The 25,894-nt window shown below is 39.4% G+C and overlaps 1 protein-coding gene across 3 annotated transcripts in view; it reads right to left on the minus strand.

Annotated features, from left to right (window-relative positions):
• Positions 1-2,085: 2,085 nt before the first annotated feature.
• BRMS1L (BRMS1 like transcriptional repressor) overlaps positions 2,086-25,894 on the minus strand; it is a 40,441-nt gene continuing 16,632 nt past the window's right edge. Inside the window, exons 4-10 of one of the 3 annotated variants that reach the window (XM_075530585.1) lie at positions 25,182-25,261; positions 15,996-16,092; positions 14,711-14,794; positions 9,150-9,214; positions 8,168-8,207; positions 6,138-6,285; positions 2,086-3,665 (exon numbers count right to left, since the gene is read on the minus strand). In XM_075530585.1, the coding sequence (XP_075386700.1) occupies positions 3,548-3,665; positions 6,138-6,285; positions 8,168-8,207; positions 9,150-9,214; positions 14,711-14,794; positions 15,996-16,092; positions 25,182-25,261 (632 nt within the window). In that variant the 3' untranslated portion in view covers positions 2,086-3,547. The remainder of the gene's footprint in view (positions 3,666-6,137; positions 6,286-8,167; positions 8,208-9,149; positions 9,215-14,710; positions 14,795-15,995; positions 16,093-25,181; positions 25,262-25,894) is intronic. The other 2 variants (XM_075530586.1, XM_075530587.1) reach the window with 2 other exon arrangements.

The raw sequence follows: 25,894 nt of genomic DNA on the forward strand, positions 1-25,894 counted from the left end.
CAGGCTCAATGGTCCTGTTGGAATATCAGGCTTCTGACAGACAGGGGAGCCCAAAGGCTGTGTTCACTCACCCTTCTCCCTTCCTGGAGAGTCTGCTTCTTGGTGTAACTGTCTAAGGGAATGCTCAGGGCCAGTCACAGGGTGAGTGAGGATGGTGCTCTGGCCACTGCTTGCACGGTGCCTGCCATGTCCTTCTGATTCAATGGACTTCCTCCTTTTCTGCCTTCCTGCAGTTGGCTGACACGCAACCCTTTCAGGAGGTAGACCTGTTCTTCCATTTTAACAATGCACCTACTCATTCCTGAAGGGTAGCAAAGGTTGCCCCAAATCTTGTGGGGAAATAGTATTTCATCCACCCTATAAACCTGATCTCATCCCTTTAGACTTCTTTTTGTTGCCAAAACTCAAAAAATAAAATAAAGGAACATGACTTGAGTCCCACCAGGATGCCAGAACTGCTATTTAGTTGTGGCATAGATCAAAGAGCACAATACTTCAGGGTAGATTTAGCAAGATGGAAATACTGCCTTCAGAGGTGTATAGAAGATATGCCGAGAAACAATAGCCCCTTATTTGTATATTTCTGTTTAATAAAGGTTTCTAGGATCTTATAACAATGTTTTAACTTACCCTTGTATCCTTCTCAATGTTGTTTTATTGTTGTACTTTGTAGGAGTCTGTTCCGACACAGAAGAATCCTATGCACAACAAAAACACTGCCTGTTCCGATACTGCCCTCACCCCCCAATGTAAATTTTTCAGATGACCGTCTGTTGTACACTTCAGCCCACTAAGGACTGGTCAATACAACTTCCCAGAGCACAGTTACAGATAAACTAAAAATTCTAGTCTCTGGAACCATGAAGTAGAGGACAAGACTGGTCCATGGTGGCCAATGGAAGAGCTGCCCTGTCTATAAAGACAATATAAGGAAGAGGTGTTTGCTCTTAGCACCCTTCTACTATTCATGTTCTTTGGTAAAATGTCCCTTATTGTTCACAATTTTAAGTCTGTACACCCTACAACTATTTTTCTTGCAAAAGAAATTCTGTTTAATTCAATGTTAGACGAACTTATGGACTCAAAAAAGCAAAATCTTAGAAATGTCAGCTAAATTCCCTGTTTCTTTGTTTGTTTTAAATAATTATCAGTGAACTGAATTGTGACAATAGATACATGAAAACAATTGTACAGGAGGAAAGCTGCAATACACAGTCCCCAGGGCCCCGCCCCTGAAGGTGCCACTAAGGGAGGCCTTGGTGGCCATGGCTAAGAGGCCAGTTGCTGGCCAGGTAGGCCTGGATGGAAGACTAATGGCAAAGTGCCAATAACAAAATGCATCTCAGGGCACTTTACTCACAGACAGGGGTCCGTGGGTAGCATAAACGGATGCCTCTGAAGACAGGTCTGGTGGTAGGCACACTATACACATGGTATTGCCAAGAGCCAAAGTGGACTTGACAAGAACTGACAAGAATAATCATAAACAAGCATACACTTACCTAAGTCCGACTTTTATGACAGAAACATGATATATACAACATTTCTGCACACAAACACGTTTTTTGGGGGGAGGGGAACCAACTGAGCCCTCCCCCGGGTAATTTCATATGCATGCTACATATTATTTTATTTGTTGCTGTAAAAAATAAGGAGGAAAAAAATAAGCAGAATATATTTACAAAGATACCTTAGAGAGAGATGCAGCTGGCAAAAAAGACATGTGTATTATTTGTGTTAAAATATGATATTTAGAATTTGAAAGTAAATATACTAACTCCTAGTCAGTTTTTCAAACAAATATTTTCTATTCAGAAATTCAGAAGCTACCCAGTATATTTTTAGTAAAGAATAGCATGTACACCGTTTGTTTGGGTTTTTTGCTAAATAAAATGTAGCAGTCATGAACACACAAACATAAGCCAACAGACGCTGGATTACGGTTTAAGGACACTGAAAAATGTGGTCGGCACTCTAACACATTTTACATATTAGTTACTATAAACTGGGTCAAGTCTTTCTTAGAAGTACAGAGGTCATAAATAACAAATTAAAATGAATAAATAATTCAGATACTACAAAGGACACAAACACATCTTTTTATTATATACTAAATTTAAAAATACAAATCTTATTAAAAATGCTTATCAAACATTGTATACATATGGACTATCAAATACTATTAGATTATGACATTATATACATTTGCTAAGGTTAATTTGAAACAGAACAAAGTAACATTACTTTGCTAATAATGAAATTTCAGAAGTCAAATATTTTAAAATTTGGCAACTGTGAAGTAGTGATTTACACAGGAAAATGTTCACAGAGGTAAAAGAGTTAAAAACAAAAACGGAATAATGCAGCGATTCCTGCCCTAAGTGTTAAGAACTAGATCCCCCACCTCCCCAATCCTCGGAAGTGTCGCTATAACAAAAATTAAAGTGCACAAGATCACCAGGAATGCCTGTTTTGGTTTCACCCTACTTCTATGGCACAGCCACCAGACAGCGCTGCCTCTCCGAGGTCTCCGTTCCTGAGGCTTTCGAAGGTACTCGTCAGACAGCCATGGCAAGGACGTCCGACTCTTCCGAGAGTGCGCCAAACAGCCTTAAAGTGTTAGAACACTGAAGATAAAACCATTCTTTTGGGAATTGATTCAAGGAAGTTGTCCCTTTCTATTTTCTCCTAGGAATAAAATTGAGCAAAAGCCTGATTCTACCTCTGGAAAACACTTACTGAAAATGTGTTCCCAAAGATCAGACTTGTCCAGCCAGCGCACACAGTGACTGCCCACCGTTTACATACTGCATCATCAATACGAGGCACCGATACCTGCCCCCTAAAGGCTCACAGGCAGTACTTGACACTGATGTCACTGAGTAACGTTATACTTTATAAAAATAGGTCACCACCAGACACCCCAAAAGAGAGGAGAAGGAAATGTGCTAGTCTATGAAAGTGCTCCTTTTAGCTTAGAGACCCAATAGCTTAAAGTTTGGGTAAAACAAAACTGTAAAGTGAAGCCATCAGTTCTCAAGAAGCTGATGAAACCATATATACATACTCAAACATATACATGAATGCTTTCATTTTAATTTTGATTAACACTAATGGACTAGTACAAACCATTTATAAGAAACATTTCATCAGGCATATTTACAAACACATAACAAGTGACAAAGATGGACTTCTGTTAATTGCTGATAATTTGTAGCTATTTAGCAACATAGTTCACTAAAGACAGATCTACTTAATTATTAAAAAAAAGTTCTGTCAGAAACCTCTACCACACACACACACACACATATATATATATGGGTCATTTGGACCCAAGAGACAAATGAATATAATGATCATGATAAATTTTTATTACTGTTTCTTTTAAAAGCATCGCAATAGGAGGTCTATTTAGAGTACTACCTACAAATGCACATCCTCTCACGAGTCAAGGAGAATATTAAATTATTCAATACATTTTTACTCCTGTGGCACATCACACTGGGTAACACTAATAAGGTAGATTTAGATAACACTTAAATCATGATTATGAATGTTTAATTGAATATTTCCCTTTCTGTAGCTGCGAAATGTAAAGCTTAGATTTGCTTCCATCAGGTCTCTTAAACCAAACTTCATCATGGTTAATTGTTGTAATTACGGCACTAAAAAGGAAAAGAGAGAGAGAGAATGAACAAATTACAATATGCCTCCGCCACTCACTTTAGAGTACAGCATTCACTAGAAAGTCAAAATGGGAGAAAAACAAACAAACAAACAAACAAAATGGGTAGACGACATGATAGATTCAGATATGTAACTGTCATTGACCAGAAGGCAGTGCAATTGGCAAACATGACATTCTGTAACACTGAAAAGATCATCTCCTTTCTCCAGAAACCCACTGCCGCTAAGCTGGTTCCAACCGATAGGACAGGGTGGAACTGCCTCCCAGGTTTCCAAGGGGGTCCATCTTTCAGGAGCAGACTGCCACATCTTTCTTGCTGGTTCAAGCGCTGGTGCAAGCACTGTACCACGGGTCACCTATCGTTCACCAGTCAAGCAGGCAAAATTCACTTTCTGTAGACCTTTATTTCCACTCCGTCCCCTCCATCTCACGCCAAAAGAACAGAGAAGCAAAGCCCGTCTCCTTACATAATATTATGCCTCTGTCTTAGCAGCCCAAAGCCAGATTCTCTAGCCATCCGTGACATTGGTATGGGCTTTCTAGAATTTTCATACAAATATATGATGTCAATTTGAGTTTAATTCTCCTTGTGCTATTTCTTCTATATAATTTCTATTATGCTAAGTAGTACTAAATTTATTCAAAAGCAAAAAGGTCAAGAGAAGCATCCAGGAGTAGTATATATAAGCAAGCCCAATGAATGCCATGACAAAAATTGCTGTACACAATGTTTTTGGTATCCTGAATTTTATTTAAATCATTTTATTGGGGGCTCTTACAGCTCTTATCAATCCATACGTCCATTGTATCAAGCACATTTATACATACGTTGCCATCATCATTTTCAAAGCATTTTCTTTCCACTTGAGCCCTTGGTAATCAGTTCATTTCCTCCCTCCCCCACCCTTCCTCCCACATGAACCCTTGATAATTTATCATTTTTTTTCCTATCTTAAACCAACCTCTGTCTACCTTCATCTACTTTTCTGTTGTCTGTCCCCCTGGAAGGGGGTGACTGGTCGGTCATTGTGATCGGTTCCCTCTTTGTCCCCCACCTTCCCCTTCCCTCTTATTATCCCTACTCTCATTGTTGGTCCTGAGGGTTCATCTGTCCTGGATTCCTTGTGTTGAGAGCTCTTATCTGTACCTGTGAACATGCACTGGTCTAGCTGGATTTGTGAAGCAGAACTGGAGTCATGAAAGTGAGGAGGAGTGGGGGGGAGGAAGCACTAAAGAACTAGAGGAAAGTTGTATGTTTTGTCAATGCTCTACTGCACCCTAACTGGCTCATCTCTTGGTATACTGAATTTTTAAAGATGAAATAATAATCAAATTAAAATTACTGTATTTGGGAAATGATTGTTCGAGTCTAAACCCAAATACTTAATAAACCATAAAATCCTAGAAAAAAATATCTTCTAATTGTAAAACGTTACTATGAAAATTATATCCTAAAACCATGAAAGTTTCTAAAACTTAAGGGCTATATAATTAAGCGGAGATAGACTTTTAAAGAAATATTCAGTTGTCAAGTTATAGCTTAACGGTTACTGCTTTTAAGGGTGGTGTAGTGGTTACGCTTTGGGCTGTGATCTGCCTGGTCAGCAGTTCAAAACCACCAGCAGCACCGTGGGGGAAAGACTGGGCTTTCTAGCCCTGTCAACAGTCTCAGAAACCCCCACAGGGGGGTGCTATGAGTCAGCACTGACTCCACGGCAGTGAGATGGAGTTTTCTGGGGGGGTTGGGTACTCTTAAAGTTTATTTTCCTTTTATTTCCTCTTCTATTCAAAAATAATTTTTTATCCAAGATACTGTAACATACTAAAAAGTTTAAGAATCAGTAGGTTCACCAAAACTTGCAGTTCTTTGATTTATAAGTGGTAACAAGCATGGTCGCTCAGCTAGCTAAATCATTCCATTTCCACATATGTTTTTCAATTTAATATGGAACTGTTGTGCGCGGATATTAATACAGGTGTCAACATGTTAACAAAATGTTATGCCCAGTGAAAAAAGAATCTAAAGGCAATTCAGGTTGCATTGTGAATGTACTATAGAAGCAGTATTTTTAACAATAATATTCAGTGTTGGATTACCCAATAAACACAGGCTTACTTGTCTTACTTGTGTTTACTTACTAATGTGGAGTGAACAATTTCACATTTTTTCACTGTATCAAAGAGGCTGCTTCTAGTTATGGCGGGTATCTGCCTACCTTCCAGCCCCACAGCACCTTCCTACAGAACCAGAGCTTCTTTTCAAATGTATGATGCTGACTGGGACTCAGTACCCAGGCAGCAAGGTCAGTGCAGGCTCCCTTGTGCTTACTTACTAACTTGTAGTGAACAATCTCACTAGGCTTTCACAAACAGTCAGCTGATGCTCACCTCGCTTACTGGGCAATGCCCCCTTCGGGTAAAGAATACAGAAACTATAAAGGCTTTTTACCTTGTAGGACATTCATCTTTTTTATCAATACATATCGTTTGTCCACGAATATACCATTCACCATCATAATACAGTCTCCCTTCTTCAGACCTAGCACTGTGCAGATGTTTCTCCAGTTTCACAGGTGCTAAAGGGGTCAGTTCAAAAACTGTTATATTAATAAAACATTGTCAGAAAACAACAAGGTCAGAAAATTTAGAATTAACATTCATCCATGCATCCACGTGGAAAACACCAAAAATATTTTTTTTAAACCTAAATGTACTAAAACCATGGGAGTTTTAGGTCTTGCATACTTTTGTATAATGCACTAAGTATATGATTTAACTACTAAGCAAAACTGTGCAATGAACATCAAGCCATCAGTTAAATGAACACACGCCGCCGAAAAACGTATCCATTACAGCATCAGTCCCCATTGTCAACTTTAAGAAGCATTTGAAACTTCAATTGTCGTATTTCCACTAGAAAATTATATTCCTCATATTTTCTCTTTCAGGCCTTTTGACACATTATTGTAGATTTCCAGGATTCTCCAGGCCTTTAATTATAAAAAGGGAGCTATCCTAAGAAGGACTTCCATTTTTAAATCTTAAAAGTAGTTTGGCACAAGTCAGATAAACTCATGAAAAAGAAAAAAAAGTTCTTCATGGCAAAAGGCTTATCATGAATTAATTGCCTCTTAATCATTCAAATATCACTTCTTCAAAGATCTTCCCCAGGCACCTTTCCCTCGCCTCAGTTAAATCTTCAACCCAACCTTCATAGCAATTACTACAAACTATAAATACCCTGTTAATTATTCATTGACACTTATTCTGCCTCCCCTACGAAAGTTCCAGAAGATGACAGGAGGTGCAAGCTCTCTCACAATTGTATCGAGAGCCTAAAGTAGCTCCTGGTACGTAAAAGATGTTCAACAAATATTCAATCAAACTTTCATTCAACCAATATTTCCTGAACACTTTTTATACACGGGAAACTGGTGCTGGGAATGAAACTGTGACTAAGAGATGTGGTTCAGGCCTTTGTGAAGCTTTGGTTCTCACTTTTGTGAGACAGAAAAATAAGTAAACAATAAAGAAATACAGACTGTGGCAAGCACGATGAAGAAAGCACACACAGAGCGAGGCTCAAGATACTGGGGCCTGGGACGGCCCGTACTCTCAGAGGCATCTGTGACCTCGCTAAAAAGATCAAGGGCGACTCTTCTAGAGAGGCAGAGAGCTGCCTTCGAATTAATTCCCAAGTACTTGAATACAATAGTGCTGAAATTTCCTGCAATGATATAAAGAAATTCGGAAATATCTCTTATAAATTACTGTATCTGTTGAAATGTGGCTGGAAATTCCTTTTCTAATATAAGGGGCCTACAAAAAGTTTACAGAAAAGATAATGATCTCTTCATTCCATTTCTGTACAAACTTTTTGAAGCCCTCTCATATACATATGTATTTTTAACTAGTTTCACTGTACTTAGACGAGTTAAGAAACCTCATCCATAGTGAGAGGAAGTGAAAACACAGACAATTAACTTAGACAGCAACATCCATCGTTATTTTGGCAATGATTTTAGACCCCCCAAATATCAAGAACTTCCGACTGGATGTGAATTTTACTGAGGGATACCTTAGTAAATCTACTAAAGAGTAGGTAAATTTCTTTGATGAATTCCACTGCCCACACTGTAATCTCTCTTTTCAGAAAAGCACACACACAGAAGAAATTATGCATACAGTTTCTAAGGGTTGGAAGATTCCCTGAAGCCAATCCAGGGAGACCCAGGATAGCTCGGCACAAAAAGAACACTAAACGAGTATGTTTTTTAAATCACTGACCCATTATTAACAATAGCAATGCAAAAGAAGAAATTCTGACACTTTTCCATCAGACCAAACACTCCATAGTAATCCCAAACAGATGAAATTAAACTGTGATGAAAGAACCTCCTAACATGTACGTGACTTAACAACTTGGATTCAACAAATCTCCGTAGAGGAGACTTTTCAAATTCAGATGAAATTACTTACGTTCTGTTTTCACTCTGTGTGGACCCAGTGTAGCCATTGCCTTAATAATAAAATAAAATAAAGTTGTCTGAGTTCATAAATCGAAAACCCATGATTATATATATAAAATTCTCCCCAATAGCCGGATAACAAAGTGCATAACTTTTAGCTACTTTAATAAATATTTAATGTCAAAATTCATGAAAGTCCCTAGGGGGTGCAGTGTGCACCCGACTGCAAATCTAAAGGTTGGCGGGTCAAAACCACCTAGTGGTCTACTCTGATCAACTAAAACCACGCCCAGTGCCTTTGAGTTCATTCCATCTCAAAGCGACCAGAGGACAGAATAGAACTGCTCCAAAGAGTGTCTAGTGGGTTTGAACCATCAGCCTTGTGAGTAGTAGCCCCACAGTGCTACAAAAAAATCCTTTCAAGAAATCTACTGTGTAGCACATGGGGTTACCTACCAGGAGTCAAAATCAACTAGGTGGCAACAAGCAACAACAAAGAAACAACTAATAGATATAAAGAATAACAATTTCTCCTACAGGTATTATAAATACCTCAAGGAATGTCTAACTCTCAATTAAGAGAATTAGAAATGAAATAATTGAGTAAGGAAAACAAGTCTCCACTTTCCAATAAGCACAGAAAATCCTATCATTCCTGACTATTTAATTATGCAATAAAAGACACAATAAGGGTTCTTTCATGTTTGTTCACTCAGCAAGTAGTAAGAGTCAGCGCTGAGCTAAACACTAGGCACAGTACGGTATGCTGATCTACTAATTATTATTATTACTACTAGGCAACCAAAGCAAATACTTTTCTGCCCTCTGCATAAATTACTAAGTCATTATTACAGAAAAAATACAAACTGATGATTATGACTCTAATTCTTAAAATATTCTTACTATCTGCTGTTATCTGAAACAACTGCATTAGAGAATTTTTTTAAAGTAGATTATAAGAATAGACTGTTCCTCTGCTATTTTCGACATACCTTCCTAATTGTTGTCCAGTCTTCAAGAATGTCAAGATCTTGTAGCATATAAACTATATATGGACGTGGCAAAGTCAAGGTCAATTAGCTGTAAGAATTTTACACTTTACGCTTAAAGACAACAAAGGTAAATACTATTACATACCCAATCCTTCAATGGTAGTAATAACAACAGTTTATGATCTGACACAAAAGGTATCGCTCAAGTGAAACAGGGGTGGAAAAGAAGATGAGATTTACTTATGAATATACACAGCAGAGACAGGATATTCCTACGTATGTATTTGTATGCGCTGCAAATGTATTTATGAATAGAGTTGCATAAAAAGATAATAATAACCAAACCCATTTGCCATTGACTTCATTACAACTCATAGCAGCCCATATACAGGATTAAACAGGCTACATCGTGATTCTATACAGATTGGAAATTTTATAGAAGCGCACAGTCTCATCTTTCTCCTGCACAGTAGCTGGAGGATTTGAACTGCTGACTTTTCAGGTAACAAAACACTGAAAACTTCCTAGTTATAACCAAAGATCCTGAGTGAATGAATGAAAAATAAGGTGGTTTTTTTTTTTCAAGTAGATTATAAAAATATGCTGTGTTTATCTGCTATTTTAGACATACCTTCAGAATTGCTGGGCCTGGGGGCTATGACCATGGCCTTAAGGGACATCAAGGTCATTTGGCATAATATAGACCACAAGACAATGTTCTACATCTTACTTTGTGGAGTAGTAACTGGGATCTTAACAAGTTTGTATGCGGGCAACTAGGTGAAACAATTCTTCTCTCTTCACCTGCAGCAAAGAAGAATGAAGAAAATAAAAAATCCGAAGAAACAATTAGTGAAACGGACTAACACAAACCTAAGCTTGCACACTCCTGAGACCAGAAGAACCAGTTGGGGCCCAGCTACTACTGCTGACCAGGCTGGAAGGGATCACAATGAAAAGTCAAGTCCTGTACAGAGTGGGAGGAAAATGGGGAACAGAACTTAAAATCGTAAAAGACTAGACTTATGGCTCCAATAGAGACAAGTAAAAGCCTCGAAACTATAGCCCTCAGATATCCTTCAAGCCTAGAATTAGTTCAACATTAGACTAAACAACAGACAAGCCTACAAAATAACCATCACCACCAGGGAAGTATGCGCTCCTCTGAACAATCAATCCTGCAGGATCAGGAGAGCAATATTTCCCCGTGAAAAGCAGCAGAAAAGGACAGGAAAGAAAAACAAATAAAAATAGTAAATACTGGAAGTAAATGCAAAGAGTGCTGTTACACTGTAACAATGCAATCAATGTCACAAAACAAACTGTGCATGAATAATCGAAGAAAACCAATTTACACTATAAACTTTCACCCAAATCACAATTGAAAGTTGAAGAAAACATGTTTTTTTTACATTTTGAATTAAACTATAGGCAAAGTTCTATTTATCAAAGAATTATCAAATGAACAGTTTTGTATATAATTGTGGGGTTTGCTGAATTCTGACCTCAGATTCTTAGAAAAACTTGGGTTTTTTGGGGGGGCCATCCAGTAGGATCCAGCTATTGCTCCCCCGTGTGCAGCACAAGACACTTCCCAGTCCTGTGCCTCCCTTCTAATATCGATCTCTTTGATCCATGGTCACAGCCACTGTGTCAATTCCTCTCCTGCAGGGATTTCCTCCTTTTCTCCGACCCTCTCCTTTCTGAAACATGAAGTCCTTTTCCAGGGGCATGCTGTCTCTCCTGATCCAAAGCACGTGAGACAAAGTCGCATCATCCTCGATTCCGAAGGACATTTTGGCTACATTTGTTCCCAAGCACTTGTTTCTTCCTCTGGCAGGCCATGCTTCTTTCAATATTCTTGGCCACCCCGATTCAAATGCATCAATTGTTCTTCTGTCTTCTTTGTTATCCGGCTTGTGCAATACGTATGAGGCAACTGAAAATACCATGCTTAGGTCAGGTACACTTTAGTTCTCAAAAGTGACTTCCTTATTCTTCAACACTTTAAGAGGTCTTGCGCAGCAGGTCTGTCCAAAGCAATACATTATTTGATATATTTATTTTCAGAACTCAGAAAATTATAATTCCAGTTAATTGTTAGACAACGTTGTTTTACAGATATATCAGAAAGGCAAAAATAAATGGCTGACCCCAATAATATGTACACAAATATAAAATGTAAATACAAAGTATAAACTAATTTTCCTTTTTTGAAGTACTTTTAAGAAAAAAGCAGGACCTTGAAATTCTTGTTTCTTTTTTTCCCCCTCCTATTGCAATGCCTGAATGGTGACTAATTATTTTTAAATACTTTCTGCATCACTCAGTATTTTCCCATAGAATCTCTTAATATTTGCAACTGGGGGCTTGAATTTCTTCTTACAACTTGAGAAATGCTGTATTCTTCCCTTTTTATATTCTTTTGGAGTTAGAATTACAATTCATTAAAATATTTTTGTCTTCTCAAACTGCCTTTTGAAATTTTCTGTTCAGCTCTTACTTCATATCTTCCATTTGCCTCAGCTACTCTATGATCCCTATAAAATTTCAATCTCTTCTGACATACACTTTCATCTCTTCTTAGCTTTTGACTTTTGCTTTCTTCATGTTATATATTCTTGATGTCATCCCACAACTCAGCTAGTCTTCACTTATGAATATTTAATATGTCAAATCCATTCTTAAAATTTCCATATTCAAATGGAATACATTTGAGGTTGTATTTTGGCTCTCATGGTCTCGTTTTAACTTTCTTCAGCTACCGACAAAAGGTGAATGAGTACAATTAGTGGTCTCTTTTGTAGATGACCCGATTTGGTTTTGGCTGACGACATTGAGGTTTCACCATTATCTCTCTCCACAGCGGTAGTCCAGTTGATCCCTGTGGCAAGGTCCATGTTTACATTATTGAAGAGTTGTATTTGCAATGAAAAAGTAAATTCTATCATGTGGTCTCCAACTTCATTACTATCTACTAATCTTTCCTCTAGCTCCAACTTTTACATTCCAGTCACCATTAAGTGTCATTGTATCTTGATTTCATGCTTGATTAATTTCAGACAGAAGACATTAGAATTCTTCAATTTTATCATCACTGACTTTAGTGGTTGGTGTGTCAATTTTAATAACAGTTTTTTGAACTGTTTTTTGTAGGCATATAAGTATTATCCGATCACAAGGAACAATGTACTTTAAGATAGATCTTGAAATATTCTTTTGATCATGAATATGATGAAATTCCTGTTCAACTTGTCATCTGCAGCACAGTAAACCATACACTCACATCTGACTAAAATACCTAATATCAGTCCATTTCAGCTCACCAACATCGATCTTTATGTGGTCCATTTCATTTTTTGATGACTTCCAATTTTCCTTGAGTCATACTTTGTACATTCCATGTTCCAGTTATAAATGAATGTTTTCAGTTTTTTCCCCTAATTTTGAGTCATACCCCATCAGCATGAAGGTTTAAAAGCCTTGCTCTGTCCCTGTCAGTAAGGCTGGCTCTACTTTGGGCAGGTAGTTGCTCTTCCATGCCTCCCAGCCTGCCCCGCTCATTTTCTGACACGGTATCGGACAAGCTTCACCTGCCATTTATGAGGTTTGCAGTGGCTAACCCCTCAGAATTAGACCCTCAGAAATAGAAGTGAACCACCTAGTCCCTCTTCCTTGATATCATAGTCTTAAAACTCGCTGAAATCGGTCCACCATAGGGGACCCAGCTGGTCACCTGGTTTGAAATCAGGTGGCATCCCTCCCAGCATCAGCACAGCAGCACCGAAGCTACCATAACATGGACACACGAGCTGTGGTCCAAAACCGTAGTGCCAGGATAACCATATTGCCTAAGTGTTATATTACTGACGGTAAAATCTACCACCAACCTAATCACTACTTTGAGGTGGGGACAAGAGTAGTGGGGAGGTGAGTGCCCAGATTAAATGGACATATTAAAGATACTCAATTTCAGAGGCATTAAAGATACTCCAGTTTCATAGGCACTAAACCTTATTTTAATGCCTTACTTTTTTTTTTTACTGTAATGCCTTACTTAAGATCATCCAACAATGGTTACAGCAGCACATTAACAGGCGTTCAGGTCGGATTCAGAAGAGGGCGTGGACCAAGGGGTATCAGTGCTAATGTCAGATGGATCTTGCCTCAAAGCAGAGAATACCAGAAAGATGTTTATTTGCATTTTATTGACTATGCCAAGGCATTCGGCGATGTGGATCACAGTAAACTATGGATAAGCTGGATAAACAATTCACTGTACTCATGTGGAACTTGTACATGGATTAAGAGGCAGCTGTGCAAACAGAACAAGGAGCTGCTCTAGGGTTTAACATCAGGGTTGCATTCTCGCACCATGCTTGTTCAGTCTGTATGCTGAGCAAATCGTCAGGGAAACTGAACTATATGAAGAAGAGTCCAGGATTAGAGGAAGATTTATTAGCAACCTGCGGTATGACACAACCTTGCCTGCTGAAAGTGGGGAGGACTCGAAGCACTTGCTGATGAAGATCAAGGAGTGCAGCCTTCAGTATGGATGACAGCTCAGCGGAAGGAAGACCAAAATCCTCACAACTGGGCCAATAGGTAACATCAAGTTAAATGGAGAAAAGTTGGAAGTATTCAAGGATTCTGTCTTACTTGAATCTACAATCAGTGCTCAGGGAACAGCAGTTAAGAAATCAAAAGACTAGTTGCATTAGGTAAATCTGCTGCACAAGACCTTTATTAGAGTACTGAAAAGCAAGGATGTTTCTTTAAGGACTAAGTCACACTTGACCCAAGCCATGGTATTCAGCATTGCCTCTTATCTTATGCAGGTGAAAGTTGGACATTGACTAAGGAAGACTAGAAAAGAATAGATGAATTTGAATTGTGTTGCTGGGGAAGACTATTAAAAGGACAAACCAATGTGCATTCGAAGTAAGGTCAGAGTGCTCCTTAGAGGCAAGGATGGCAAGACTTCATCTTACATACTTTGATATGTTGTCAGGAGAGACCGATCCCAGGAGGACATCATATTTGGTGAAGTGGAGGGGCAGCAAAGAGGAAGGTCCTTGATGAGATGGACTGACCCAGCAGCTGCATCAAAGGGCCCAGGCATAGGAACAATTGTTGGACAGACCATGCAGCATTGCAGTCTGTTATGCACAGAGTTGCATGGGTCAGATGAGACTCCATGACACCTAACAACAAATGTTATTTTTTAAAGTAAATATTTTTAAAAATCACACAATCAAACTATATACTAAGCACCTATTTCAACATCAAAACCCTGTGGGCTAGATAGTCACATTGATTTTCAATGTTGAAATTGTGAGTAAATTTCTACTCCTTTTATCCAAGTTTTATACGGTATATCTGCCTTCAGTTTTAGAAATCATCTTCTGCTTGTGGTGCAATCATGAAAATAAAAGCAATATGTATTAGTACGAGTTACAAAGGTATGCACAATGCTAAACAGTTCTCCTAGGACTTTAGGACTAGTAGTTAGGGTAGAGAGATGAAAGCAAAAAAACCCCAGTAGTTTTGGCGAAGGATATCTGACACAACAACCGGTTTCTTCTTGTCAGGACTGAAAGCATCCTTCCTCTTTCTCCTTGACTGAAGCTCGTCATTCCATAGCTCTGGCGAGTACATGAAATACAAAATATTAGCAGCTATCTGGTGGCCGAAGGGGGAAAACAGAACTAAATAGTTTCATGCTACTTCTTTTTGCATAAAACTTCATTAGTAGATGAGCCCCCGAAAAAATGATTTAAAAACAACTCCATTAGTAGCAATGTACATACATATATATGCTTAAGAGCATGGTATTGTCATGGGAAGGAGTATATGCTGATAAACATTCCTATCCCTTGCTAAGGATAACTGTAGGCAGCAGGATCACTAATGCCTGAGGACCACATCTAGCATTTTGATATGCATCCGTGACAGGTACCGTTTCACCACATCCTTAGAGCTACCTCTAAGGTAAGTATTCTTACTACTTCCCTTTTACAGATAAGGAAATCAACTAATGGGTAATGGAGCGGTGGTGTCAAGAGTTCAGCTTGTCTGACTTCGGTATCCCTATTCTATGCTAGAGACATATAATCTGTGACAGATGAAATAATACTTATCCGAGAAGTACAGGATACCCTAGTAAAATTTTCACCTGATACAAAAAGCCTTTCCAATATTCCTGGGAGAGCCAGCTTTGGTCTGTCCTTTCTCTGAGCCACAAGTTTACCTCCCTGTGTGTAACCCATACAATTTGTCAGTCCACTTAGAGAAGCAGTTCTCAATCTATGGGTTTTGACCCCTTTGGGGGTCGAAGAACCCTTTCACAGGGATCACCAGATCCATAACAGTAGCAAAATTACAGTTATGAAGTTGCAACAAAAATAATTGTATGGTTGGGGGGGGGTCACCAAAACATGAGGAACTGTATTAAAGGGTCGTGGGCTAAGGAAGCTTGAGAACCACTGGTTTAGAGCCAAAGAAAAAGGCTCTCGGTCCTTCTTCCACATGACAGGCTCTCACGACGTGGAACAACGTACACTGTAGTAGTCGCCTAGTACTATTTTTGTAACAGATTCCTGTCACACTTCTCTTTAGTCCCTTTCCCCGTGCCCCATTTCCATACCTCTTTGTAAAGTATGAGTTCAGATCAAAGTAGTAGCAGTAATCACATCAAATTCATTACAAGTCTTCCCTTTCATTAGGGCACTTTATTGAGATGCCATGTTTAAATCGGAAGACTAAGCTATCATGAGACACTGTTGTAAACCAAAGGCTCAATGTCAGTGAAATCATGTATCAGAACCGCCCTGTCTCTCTCGGTACCTGAGGTGATATCAATGCTGTGCCTGTCTTCCTCAAGCCTTCTGATCTTCTCCTCCAGTTCACTCTGGACTGTGTCATATAACAGAAGCTTTTCACTCTGGGAAAGCAAAGTGAAATAGATCACACATTATAATGAATAAAAAGGTCTATCTTAACTAATAGTACTAAATAACTTACTCGTAAAATACTTTAATAAGCAATGCTTTTGTTTGCTCTCTTAGCCCAACTTAAGAATTTTGGAGAAATGTCAAATATATGGAAGTAAAACTATGAAGCAAATTCTATGTAGAGATTTAGATAAATTCAATTCAATTATATTTATGAACATCTAAATTTATATGTAATAAAAATCATAGTCCACTCTTACACCCCTTCATAAATACAAGCAGGTTCCACTTGTTCTGGGATGGCAACATTATAAAAACGAATCACATTTTCCTAAAAGAACGATAATTGAGTGTATTCTTTACAAATATCTTAGCATCAAATTTAAATAGCCTAAAATAGCACATAAAGGGTCACATTAAAATGATATAATCATCTAAAACAATTCCATTTCAATCGAAATCATAAACTCACAGACTAACCATATCTAAAGGAGCTCTGGTGTCACCGTGAGATACACACTGGGCTGCTAACCACGATGTTGGAAGTTCAAAATCACCCAGCCACTTTCAAGGGAGAAAAATGAAGCTGTCTGCTCCCATGAAGATTTACTATCTGGGTGCTTTATATAGGTTCACTATGAGTCCAAATTAGTGCAATGGGAATGGATTTGGGTTTTGGCTTTAATTGTATCTAACTATCACAACAAAGCTACTAATTGAATAACCCGCTCAAAAAGACAAGGCAGCTAACCGGCAATCGAAATTAGAACCCAGATCTATTCTTTCTAGTGTACTTCTGTCTTAATTATAAAACACTGCATTCTTTATTAAAAGCCCATAAAACATACATTAAAATAATGTTCAAATTCATTACATTAAAAGCCAGAAGAGGTTCCCAACCTACCCATTAAACCGGCGGTTCTCAATCTGTGGGTTGCAACCCCTTTGGGGGTCAAACAATCCTTTCACAAGGGCAGCCCAATTCATAAAAGTAGCAAAATTACAGTTATGAAGGAGCAACAAAAATAACTTTATGGTTGGGGAAGGGTCACCACAACATGAGGAACTGTGTTAAAGGGTCGCAGCATTAGGAAGGCTGAGAACCCCTGCACTAAGTGCCTATCTCTAGTAAGGATATTCAGCAAGTGGGATCTAATTAGATATGCTTGTTTGTAGAAGCTACTAAGATATAGTCAGATATGACTATCTTATGGAAGACATAGGCCACACCCACTACCAGTATCAACCATTAATTCCCCTCTTTGGGGTATGAAATTTAGAGTCTACACATTTTAAGGTGCTTCTGTATAGAAGGGAAAACATGATTTTTGTCATTTTGGAGCAAGTCAAGAGCTGGAAAGAAAACATTTTTAAAAAACTAAAACTAGATCACAAAATAAAAATTATCTCACGTTCCTCGTTGCAAAGCAGTGACTTACTTAATATGGAGCTACTAGCCATAGCCTTTTGTACTGCTACCAAATAGCCTTCACCTTAAGAAGGTGAGGGAATTGATTGGATTCTATGATTCAGGTGAGAGTGATGGGTACCAGGGTTAGTGATGACTGCCATCCTGCTCAGTATAAAATCAGCCATCTCAGAAGCAGAGTCAGGAGTAAAGCACATCCTTTGGACCCCAAGGTCCCTGAGCAGCGAACCTCCTGGATTCAGGAGACAGCTTGGACGAGAGAGACACGGCAGAGCAGCAGCAACAGCAGAACGGGAGCCTGAGGATGCGACCGAGCTGGGGATTCCTAGCTCACAAAGCAGGTGAACCTGAGTGCTTCCGGGCAAGAATCTGGTTTGTGGAGTGGAGTGTCCCTGAGTCCTTAATTGGGGAACTGTGTTTTCTGGCTACAAAGCTGGAGCCAAGACAAGCCTTCAGGCTGAGGCTTACAGTGGAATAGCATGTTTCAGGCATTTATTAACGGCCCCACAAGAGCTTTGTAACATTGCTTGATCAAAGCAGAGCCCAGGCCAATAGGCTGAGGGCTGGAGAGAGACCCACCTGTAGACACTGAAGAGAAGAATCTGTCCCTACGGAACAACTATATCCTGAGCATTGAGCCACTGCAATGAAACGTATAACCCAGCAGAAGGTAGAGCGTGCTAGAGAGGCAGAGAATAAAAGCAGAGTGTGCTGTGTGAGTCAGAAAACTCTCCCGGCTTACTTCCTGCTACCTTCTAGTTTACTTCCTTTTGATTTTTGCCTGGCCCTTGTTAAGGTCTAAAGTCATCTTCCAACCTTGTTTACAGGGTGCTACAAAAATAGGAAAATGGCTTAGAGAAAATGGAAGATCAGGACCCACCACAATCACGGTAAGTGTGGCAGCTGTAACGAGAGCTGGATTCCCCAAGCAAAAATGATTCAAAATTCAGAACTGGAGCAATAAGGCTTTTGCTTTTAAAAACATGACATTTAAACCAGAGTATTATCTTTCCTTTGATAAAATTGCCCTGGGCCACGCAGAAGTTCTACAATAAATTCACTAATCAATTTCTTATCATTCATTTTATAAGCCACAATGGGGCTGAAATGTGTCAAGCTATGAAGGTGTCTCTAAATATTGTAAAAAGGTGGCACAAACAGTTACCGGTAAACACTCAATCACAAGCCAAAGGTCGGAGGTTCCAACCCACCCAGAAGCATCTTGCAAGACAGGGTTGGTGAACCGCTCCTGAAAGGTCTCAGCTTTGAAAGTGCTCTGGAGCAGATCACGACTCCGAATGGACTCAAAGCCTACGAACAACAACACTTTAAAGCGTAAAGACAGAAGTGATGCTCTAGTCATCAGATCATGGGGCCCCCGAGCCGCCTGAAGAGAGGCCCACACAGTGAGGAAGTGAGGCGTCCCGCCAACAGCCATCATCGATTTGCCAGGCTAGTGATGAGTCACATTGGAAGCAGATTCCCCACAATCCTTCAGATAACTGAATCATCCACTGACATCTTAGCAGCAACTTCACATGATCCCGAGTCAGAATCACCCAGTGGGCGGCTCCCACAGTCCTGACCACAGAGATGTACAAAGAGTCGGTGTTTAATGTTGCTTTCAGTTACTAAGTTTCTGCTAATTTGTTACAAAGCAATAGATAAGCAAGACAAGAGGTCTCAAACACTCAATTCTATATACCCTTTCCCAGGAAGCTATTGTGGAACTGAAAGAGAAAACAAAATCCAGTGGGAAAGCGAAAGTGGACTTCCAAGGTGATGTGAAGACAGGCCCCATGACAAGAGTGATGGGGTTGCCTATGGAGAACCCAAAGGACGAAACAAGGTGGAGACCAGGTCCTGGCAAGGGTTGCTTCCAGGAGAAAATTCTCGGGAAGAAAATGGAACTCACAGATGATCTGCTCCACAGTGGGAACAGCATTATAGGGCTTCCATAACGCTAGGATCTCTGAGGAAAATAGAAAAAACACCAATCACAAAGAACACTAACCAGCAATAAATGAAGCTATTAACAATTTTGAGCTTTTTAAAATCTTATTTCAAAGTTATACAATGAAAGATGCTTGAGCCTAGCGGGGCAGTGAATACTTATGGTTATTAACAACAAACACTGTGACAGGACAGTCTGAGGACAAGAAGAGAGCTAGGATAGAAGCCTCCATATCCATAACAGAATGCCGAGAATTGATTTCGAACTCTAAAGGCAAATTCCAAAATCAATAGCTAAACCAGTTCAACTGAATTGCCTCTGAGATGCAAAATTTGGAAAGTAGGGCAAGGGACTGGTTTTCATTGTAAGCCTGGAGCCTTCAGGATAGGCCTGCTAAAATTCAGGATGTTGCCTGCTAAAATTATTTTTTCTTAAAGAGTATTTGAGCAACAGGAAAACGCTCATGAAATGCTGCTTGAAAAAAGATACAAAATAGGATATATAAAATTGTACCAGCCATGTAGGGAATAAGACACAAACATACACCTACTTATTAACAGTGATGGCCTCTGGTTGGTATTTTATAGCTGACTTCATTACCTTCTTTACCCTTTTATTTCCTAGGTTTTCTCAACAAAATCTTACTTATGTTATAATCAGGAAACCCCGGTAGCTCTGTCACTTAAGCATTGGACTGTTAACTAAAAGGTCAACTGTTCAAATCCCCAGTCTCCCCTTGGGGGAAAGATGTATAGCTTAGGAAATCTTGTATAGGGTTGCAATGAGTCTCAATCAACTTGACAGCAGTGGGTTTGGGGTTTTTTGTTTGTTTACTGTTGTGAGGACACTCACTGATTCCTCTGAATTTTCCAAGAACTGGAACCTAACCTGAGTCCTGAAGGCCTCTGAGACCTCGCTACCACTTATTGTCAGATCTTAAAACTTCCCTATGTGGACGTGTCTAAGGATCCCAGGTGGTGCTGTAAGTTAGTTGTTGGGCTGCTAACTGCAAAGTGAGCAGTTCAAACCCACCCGTCACTGCTGGAAAAAGATGACGGTATCTGCCAACATAAGGAATACAGACTGAGAAAACCTGTACAGGGTTTCTATGAGTAAGAATCAACTCAATGGCAGTGAGTTGAGGTTTGGAGGTGTTGCTGGTTTTTTTGTGGGGGTGGGGGGGAGCTGGTTAAGTGGCACTTAAAGAGCCTAAATTTAAAAAGCAGCTTTCTCTGTCCTGGTGTCTGGCACATCACAGTACAGGACTCTACAGGTGTGATTTCCAAGCATGCTTTGCTACAAACCATCAGCCGTCTTGGTTTCCTCTGTGGTCGCTGGCACACACACACCTCTGTGGCCATGTCTAGTCTGCTCCTTGGTCCCCTGCTTCCCTATCTGCTGTGAATCAAACTCCGATTCTACCCACTGATACAGTAAGTCCCTTTTCCCACTTCCATTGCCTCTAATAATGTTTATGTGTGAGTCTAATGTGGCACTAATAAGCAGGTAAAAGCCCCAAATTATGAAGTTCAGATTTAGCAGTAAATTCTAGAAAAATCAAAGGATGTGAATCCTGGCTTAGCTGCTCATTAACTGCAAGACCCTCCGTGAATTTCTTAACCTTTCTGCACCTCAGTAACCTCATCCACAAAATCAAGATACTTCCTATCTCAAAAGGTATTATAAAGATCAAGATGAATGTAAAATAAATATAACTTTAAACCCTTTCACAACCTGTGAAACATATATTGCCCGTCAGCGTTTTCAGCCTCAGGAGTCTCAGCAGCTGCTCTCCCAGGTGCAGTGTACGCTGTCGCTTGGCGGGAAATTGTATAACTGTGTGAAACTGAAGAAACAGACCTCACCCCACCAATGCTGCCACTCAAGTGGGACATAGGTGACCCATATATTTGTAACAAAATCTCTATTCCCTCAAAAGAGAAATGCATTTTCCTTGATTTCATTATGCCTTCCATTACGGACAACACAGTATCCACAAAGACATCAAAGGAGAAAATAATTCTGTCAGGATGGGGTTAAATGCAAATTTTCTTTCTCAATGCCCTTTGTGCCTACAATTACCTTTACATACTGATGAGCAGCTTCAATTATACAGTTATCTATAAGATTAATCCTATGGTAAACATGAAAATCACCAAGCCATGCCTACACTAGAAGGAATTTGCATTATTTAGCATCGTATAGAAAGACTCAAAATTCAGTCATCTTCAGAGAGAGAAAATAATTATATTTTTCTATGAAAAAAAATTACCTGAGGATAACTTTTTGACTTTTGTTTCTAGTAATACCAACTAGACATCCTTTAAAAAGACTTTAAAAAATCCTAATATACCTAGACAAAAATCCTGGATAAAATATCAAAAACATTCATGTAAACATATAGCTAAACTCAAAATTAGAAATATTCCTAGGTACAAGAAAATTAAGAAGATTCTCAGTGCTAGTTTGATATTGGTGGAAAGCAGAATATATCAGAAAGAGGTTTATTTGTGTCTTTTTGACGATGCAAAACATTCGGTCATGTGGATCCTAACAAAGGATGGATAACATGACAGGAAATGAGAATTCCAGAACACTTCATTGTGTTCTTGCACACAGATCAAACAGAACAACAGGATACTTTGTTGTTTAAATTCAATCCGGAAAGGTGTGCATGAGGATTGTATCTTTTCACCATGCTTATTCCATCTGTGTCCTCAGGAAATAATCTTAGAAGCTGCATTGTCTGAAGAATAATGTGGTATCTGGATTAGGAAGAAGACTCATTAGCAACGTGCATGCAGTATACAAATGACACAAGCTTGCCTGCTGAAAGCTAAAGGAATTGGAAGCATTTACTGATGAAGATCAAAGACTACACAACCTTCCATATGGATTGTACCAAACATCAAAAAATTAAAAATCATCCCAATTGGACCAGTGAGCAGCATCTTGATAAACAGAGAAAATATTTAAGTTATGTGCAGTGATTTACTTGATATAGCTCTTGAAGCCATATCTTTGTAACTCCCACCAGATGTCCTTCTGGATGGGGTCAAGTGAGATAAGGTGGAGGGAGATGCTCATGGGATTATATGATTAAATTGTGATTGATTATTAAGAGTTAATTTGGACTGTAAAAATCTACAACTCTCACATGAGGAGTGGTCTTTTTTATCATCCCAGTAAGTATAAGATAAGCCATTTCTGAAGCAGGGTCAGAAGATCTCACTACGGTGAAGAAAAAGGAGCCCAGAGTGGAGCGTATCTTTTGGCCCCTGAAATTACTACACACTGAATCTCCTCAATTCAGGAAACAGAGTTGTGATACCAGAATGGCAGCAGCAGAGCCAACAGCCAGAACACGAAACAGAGCAGTGAGCTTCCCAGTCCATGAAGCCGAGGGCCTTCCAGTGAGAGACTCATTTATAGAATGGGTGCCTCCAGACACCCGCTGAGTTCTGTCAAATCCCCTAGTCGCTAAGCATTTCCTATGAGTTCTATGTGGTCACTGCAATGAGTCATCCAATCCAGCGAGACGTAGAGAGTGGCATGGGAGGGATGGCTCATGTCAAAATTGGTAAAAGATGGCTCGAGGATGCGGCATGTCTGGCCTCCGCCTCCTAGGAATCGGCCTTAGGCTGATTTCAGTTTGTCTTCTTTCCCTTGTGAAGCAAGGTCAGACTTGACCGCCATGTCATTTTTACAGTTGTCAAGGATCTCATTTTATGTGGATACACAATCAATACTTATTGAACTAGCAGCCAAGACATCAAAGGTGATCCCTCAATGTATTTCCTGGTATGTAACTTCAAAACTACAACTCCCCTGTTGTTGAGGGGCCTGTTTGATAACGCTAGTCCTGATTTGCTCCCTGTTTGATCAAACGAAGTAAACCCTTCCTCCTTCACTAAAAAAAAAAAGAAGAAGAAAAAAATCAAAGGACATATGCATTGGGCAAATCTGCTAAAAGGGTTTTTAAAAGTGCTAAAAAACACAAACATGTTACTAAAGACAGTGAGGACTAACTAAGGTGCCCCTGACTCCAGCCGTATTTTCAATCACCTCATATGCATGAATAAGAACCATCTAGGAATTGATGCCTTTGAATTACGGTCCTGGCAAAGAAAACTGAATATACGATTGGCTGCCAGAAAAAACAAATCTGTCTTGGAAGAAGTCACTCAGAATGTTCCTTAGAAGTGAGAAGAGTGAGGCTTTGTCTCGCATCCTTTGTGTTACCAGGTGGGATCAGTTCCAGGAGAGGTACATCATGTTGGTAAAGCAGTAGCTGTTGCTGGTCTTGTTGTCAGGTGCCGTCCAGTCAGTTCTGACCCACAGCGATCTTATGCACACCACCACGAAGCACTGCCTGCTCCTGTGTCGCCCGCACAGGGGTTCCTAAGTTTGGGCCCCTGTGGCAGCCACTAGGTCAGTCCATCTCCTTGATGGCCTTCCTCTTTTTCACTGCCTCTTTACCAAATGTGATGTCCCTAGTTGTGGTAGGGGGTCAGAAAAAAAGAGGAAGACTCTTGCAGAGACTGATTAAAACAGTGGCTATGACAATGGACTTAAGCACAGCAATGATTGTGGGATGATGCAGGAGGAGACAATGCTTAGTTCTATTGGATCTGGGATCGCTGTGACACAGAGTCTCCTGGAGAGCATCTGATAACAACAACCCATCGCCCCGACACTCCAACTTGTAAATGAACATCTACTCTCTGGCAGGTCCCGGCATCCCCACTCTCTGTGCTGTCCCAGCTTGGACTGCTATTGGTAGGGGCTGCAATTGCACGAAGTTGATGCCATCTAATGGCAATACGTTTTTGGAGTCCCTAAAAGCACAAACTAATCAACGGACTGGTCAAACCGTGGTGGCTGAACCCAAGGCCTTCCGAGGCGTTCCTGGCAATGTGCTTCCAGAGTGGAACCCCTGTGAAGTACTTCTAGTCTGCAGACATGGGACTGCCATGAGCGGAATCCGCTTGCTGAAAACTGCTAACAAACAATACTGTGAAGTTGATTTTATGTTGAAGTGATCACATATTGGACATACTGGATTAAAAATATATTAAAATTAATTTTACCTGTTTTTTTCTAAAGAATTATAAAACATACCCTATTATTCCCGGTATATTTATGATGTTTTCCAACTTACATGAAAAATCATTGCCGAGTTAGCATTGTTTTATAAAAACTGTTGAAAATAAACAGAATATTAGATAAATACAGTTGTTTCCTATAGTCTTTGCTTAAAATGTGTAAACAGGCATTGAGAGTCAGAAGTTAATTTCACAGTCCATCATTTTATTTAACTACACCGTTAGATAGAAACTTTTTGCATTAATAAAAATATCTTTTTGCATTTTAACTTCCACATTATACTAATTATAATAATATCTTCTGTGATGCCAAATGGTATTATCTTTAAAAAGACTTTTTCAAATAACAGTTGCAAAAATTCCAGAATCATATCACTTGGGTTTTGTCCCCCTTCCCTTTGCTTGTCCTGTTCCCAATACAGCTTCCAATGCAACTGACGTGGGGTGGGGGTGGAGGGGTGAAATCATACACAAGTGATAAGCTGAAGTCCTACTTAGTTGTGTTTCACTTCATTCCATTTTTTAACCACTATACTCAAAAAAGGCTTGAAGAGATGAAATTAGCTTAAAAGTTAAGCAAAATGTCAGTACCTCACAGTGTTGGCGAGAGGCTTGAACTTCACATTCATATTTGTTCTTTACAGACTCTAAGCAGAGCTCTCTATAGATTCCTGCAACCAAGCACAATCACTCTCATTATGTCACAAGAAGAGGGTCCATTATCACTCCCTACAGGAGCTCTGTCCCATCATATTCTGAGATGAAGAAAGCAGAAATCGACAAGTGACTCAAACTGTATCTTTGAATGCTAAAAATAAAAAAATCATTTAAAGTCATTACCACGGAAGACTTACCCAATCAAGAATATTAAGAGCTAGGAAAAAAAACTATCTAATTTTAGTTATCCCATTCTTCTAAAGAATACTCCTAAATGTTTAACAGGTGATGATCAAAATGGAAATAAAACTCCTTTCCTATGAATAAATAAATAATAAACACTCAGGACTCACAATGAAAACAGAGTGATGATAAAAATGTGTCGTCAACCACAAAGCAACAACTAGATTACTATATCGCACCAAGACCGCTGTTTTTAAATTATTATTTCTTTTCTAAGCTCAGAGCGTCCAGAATGATGATTAAGTATGTAACTCCACACAGCAAGTTTACAGTGTGAGGAGTGCTCCTGACAGGGCTTTACGATAGAGCTCAACTTCAGCAAAGGGCAGTGATATAGAATAGACAACACAGCCATGCACATTGGCCACCAGGAAGATGGCAAATGCTCTACACATGTATACTCA

Source organism: Tenrec ecaudatus, chromosome 14 (assembly GCF_050624435.1).
Source record: "Tenrec ecaudatus isolate mTenEca1 chromosome 14, mTenEca1.hap1, whole genome shotgun sequence".
Lineage (NCBI taxonomy): Eukaryota > Metazoa > Chordata > Mammalia > Afrosoricida > Tenrecidae > Tenrec > Tenrec ecaudatus.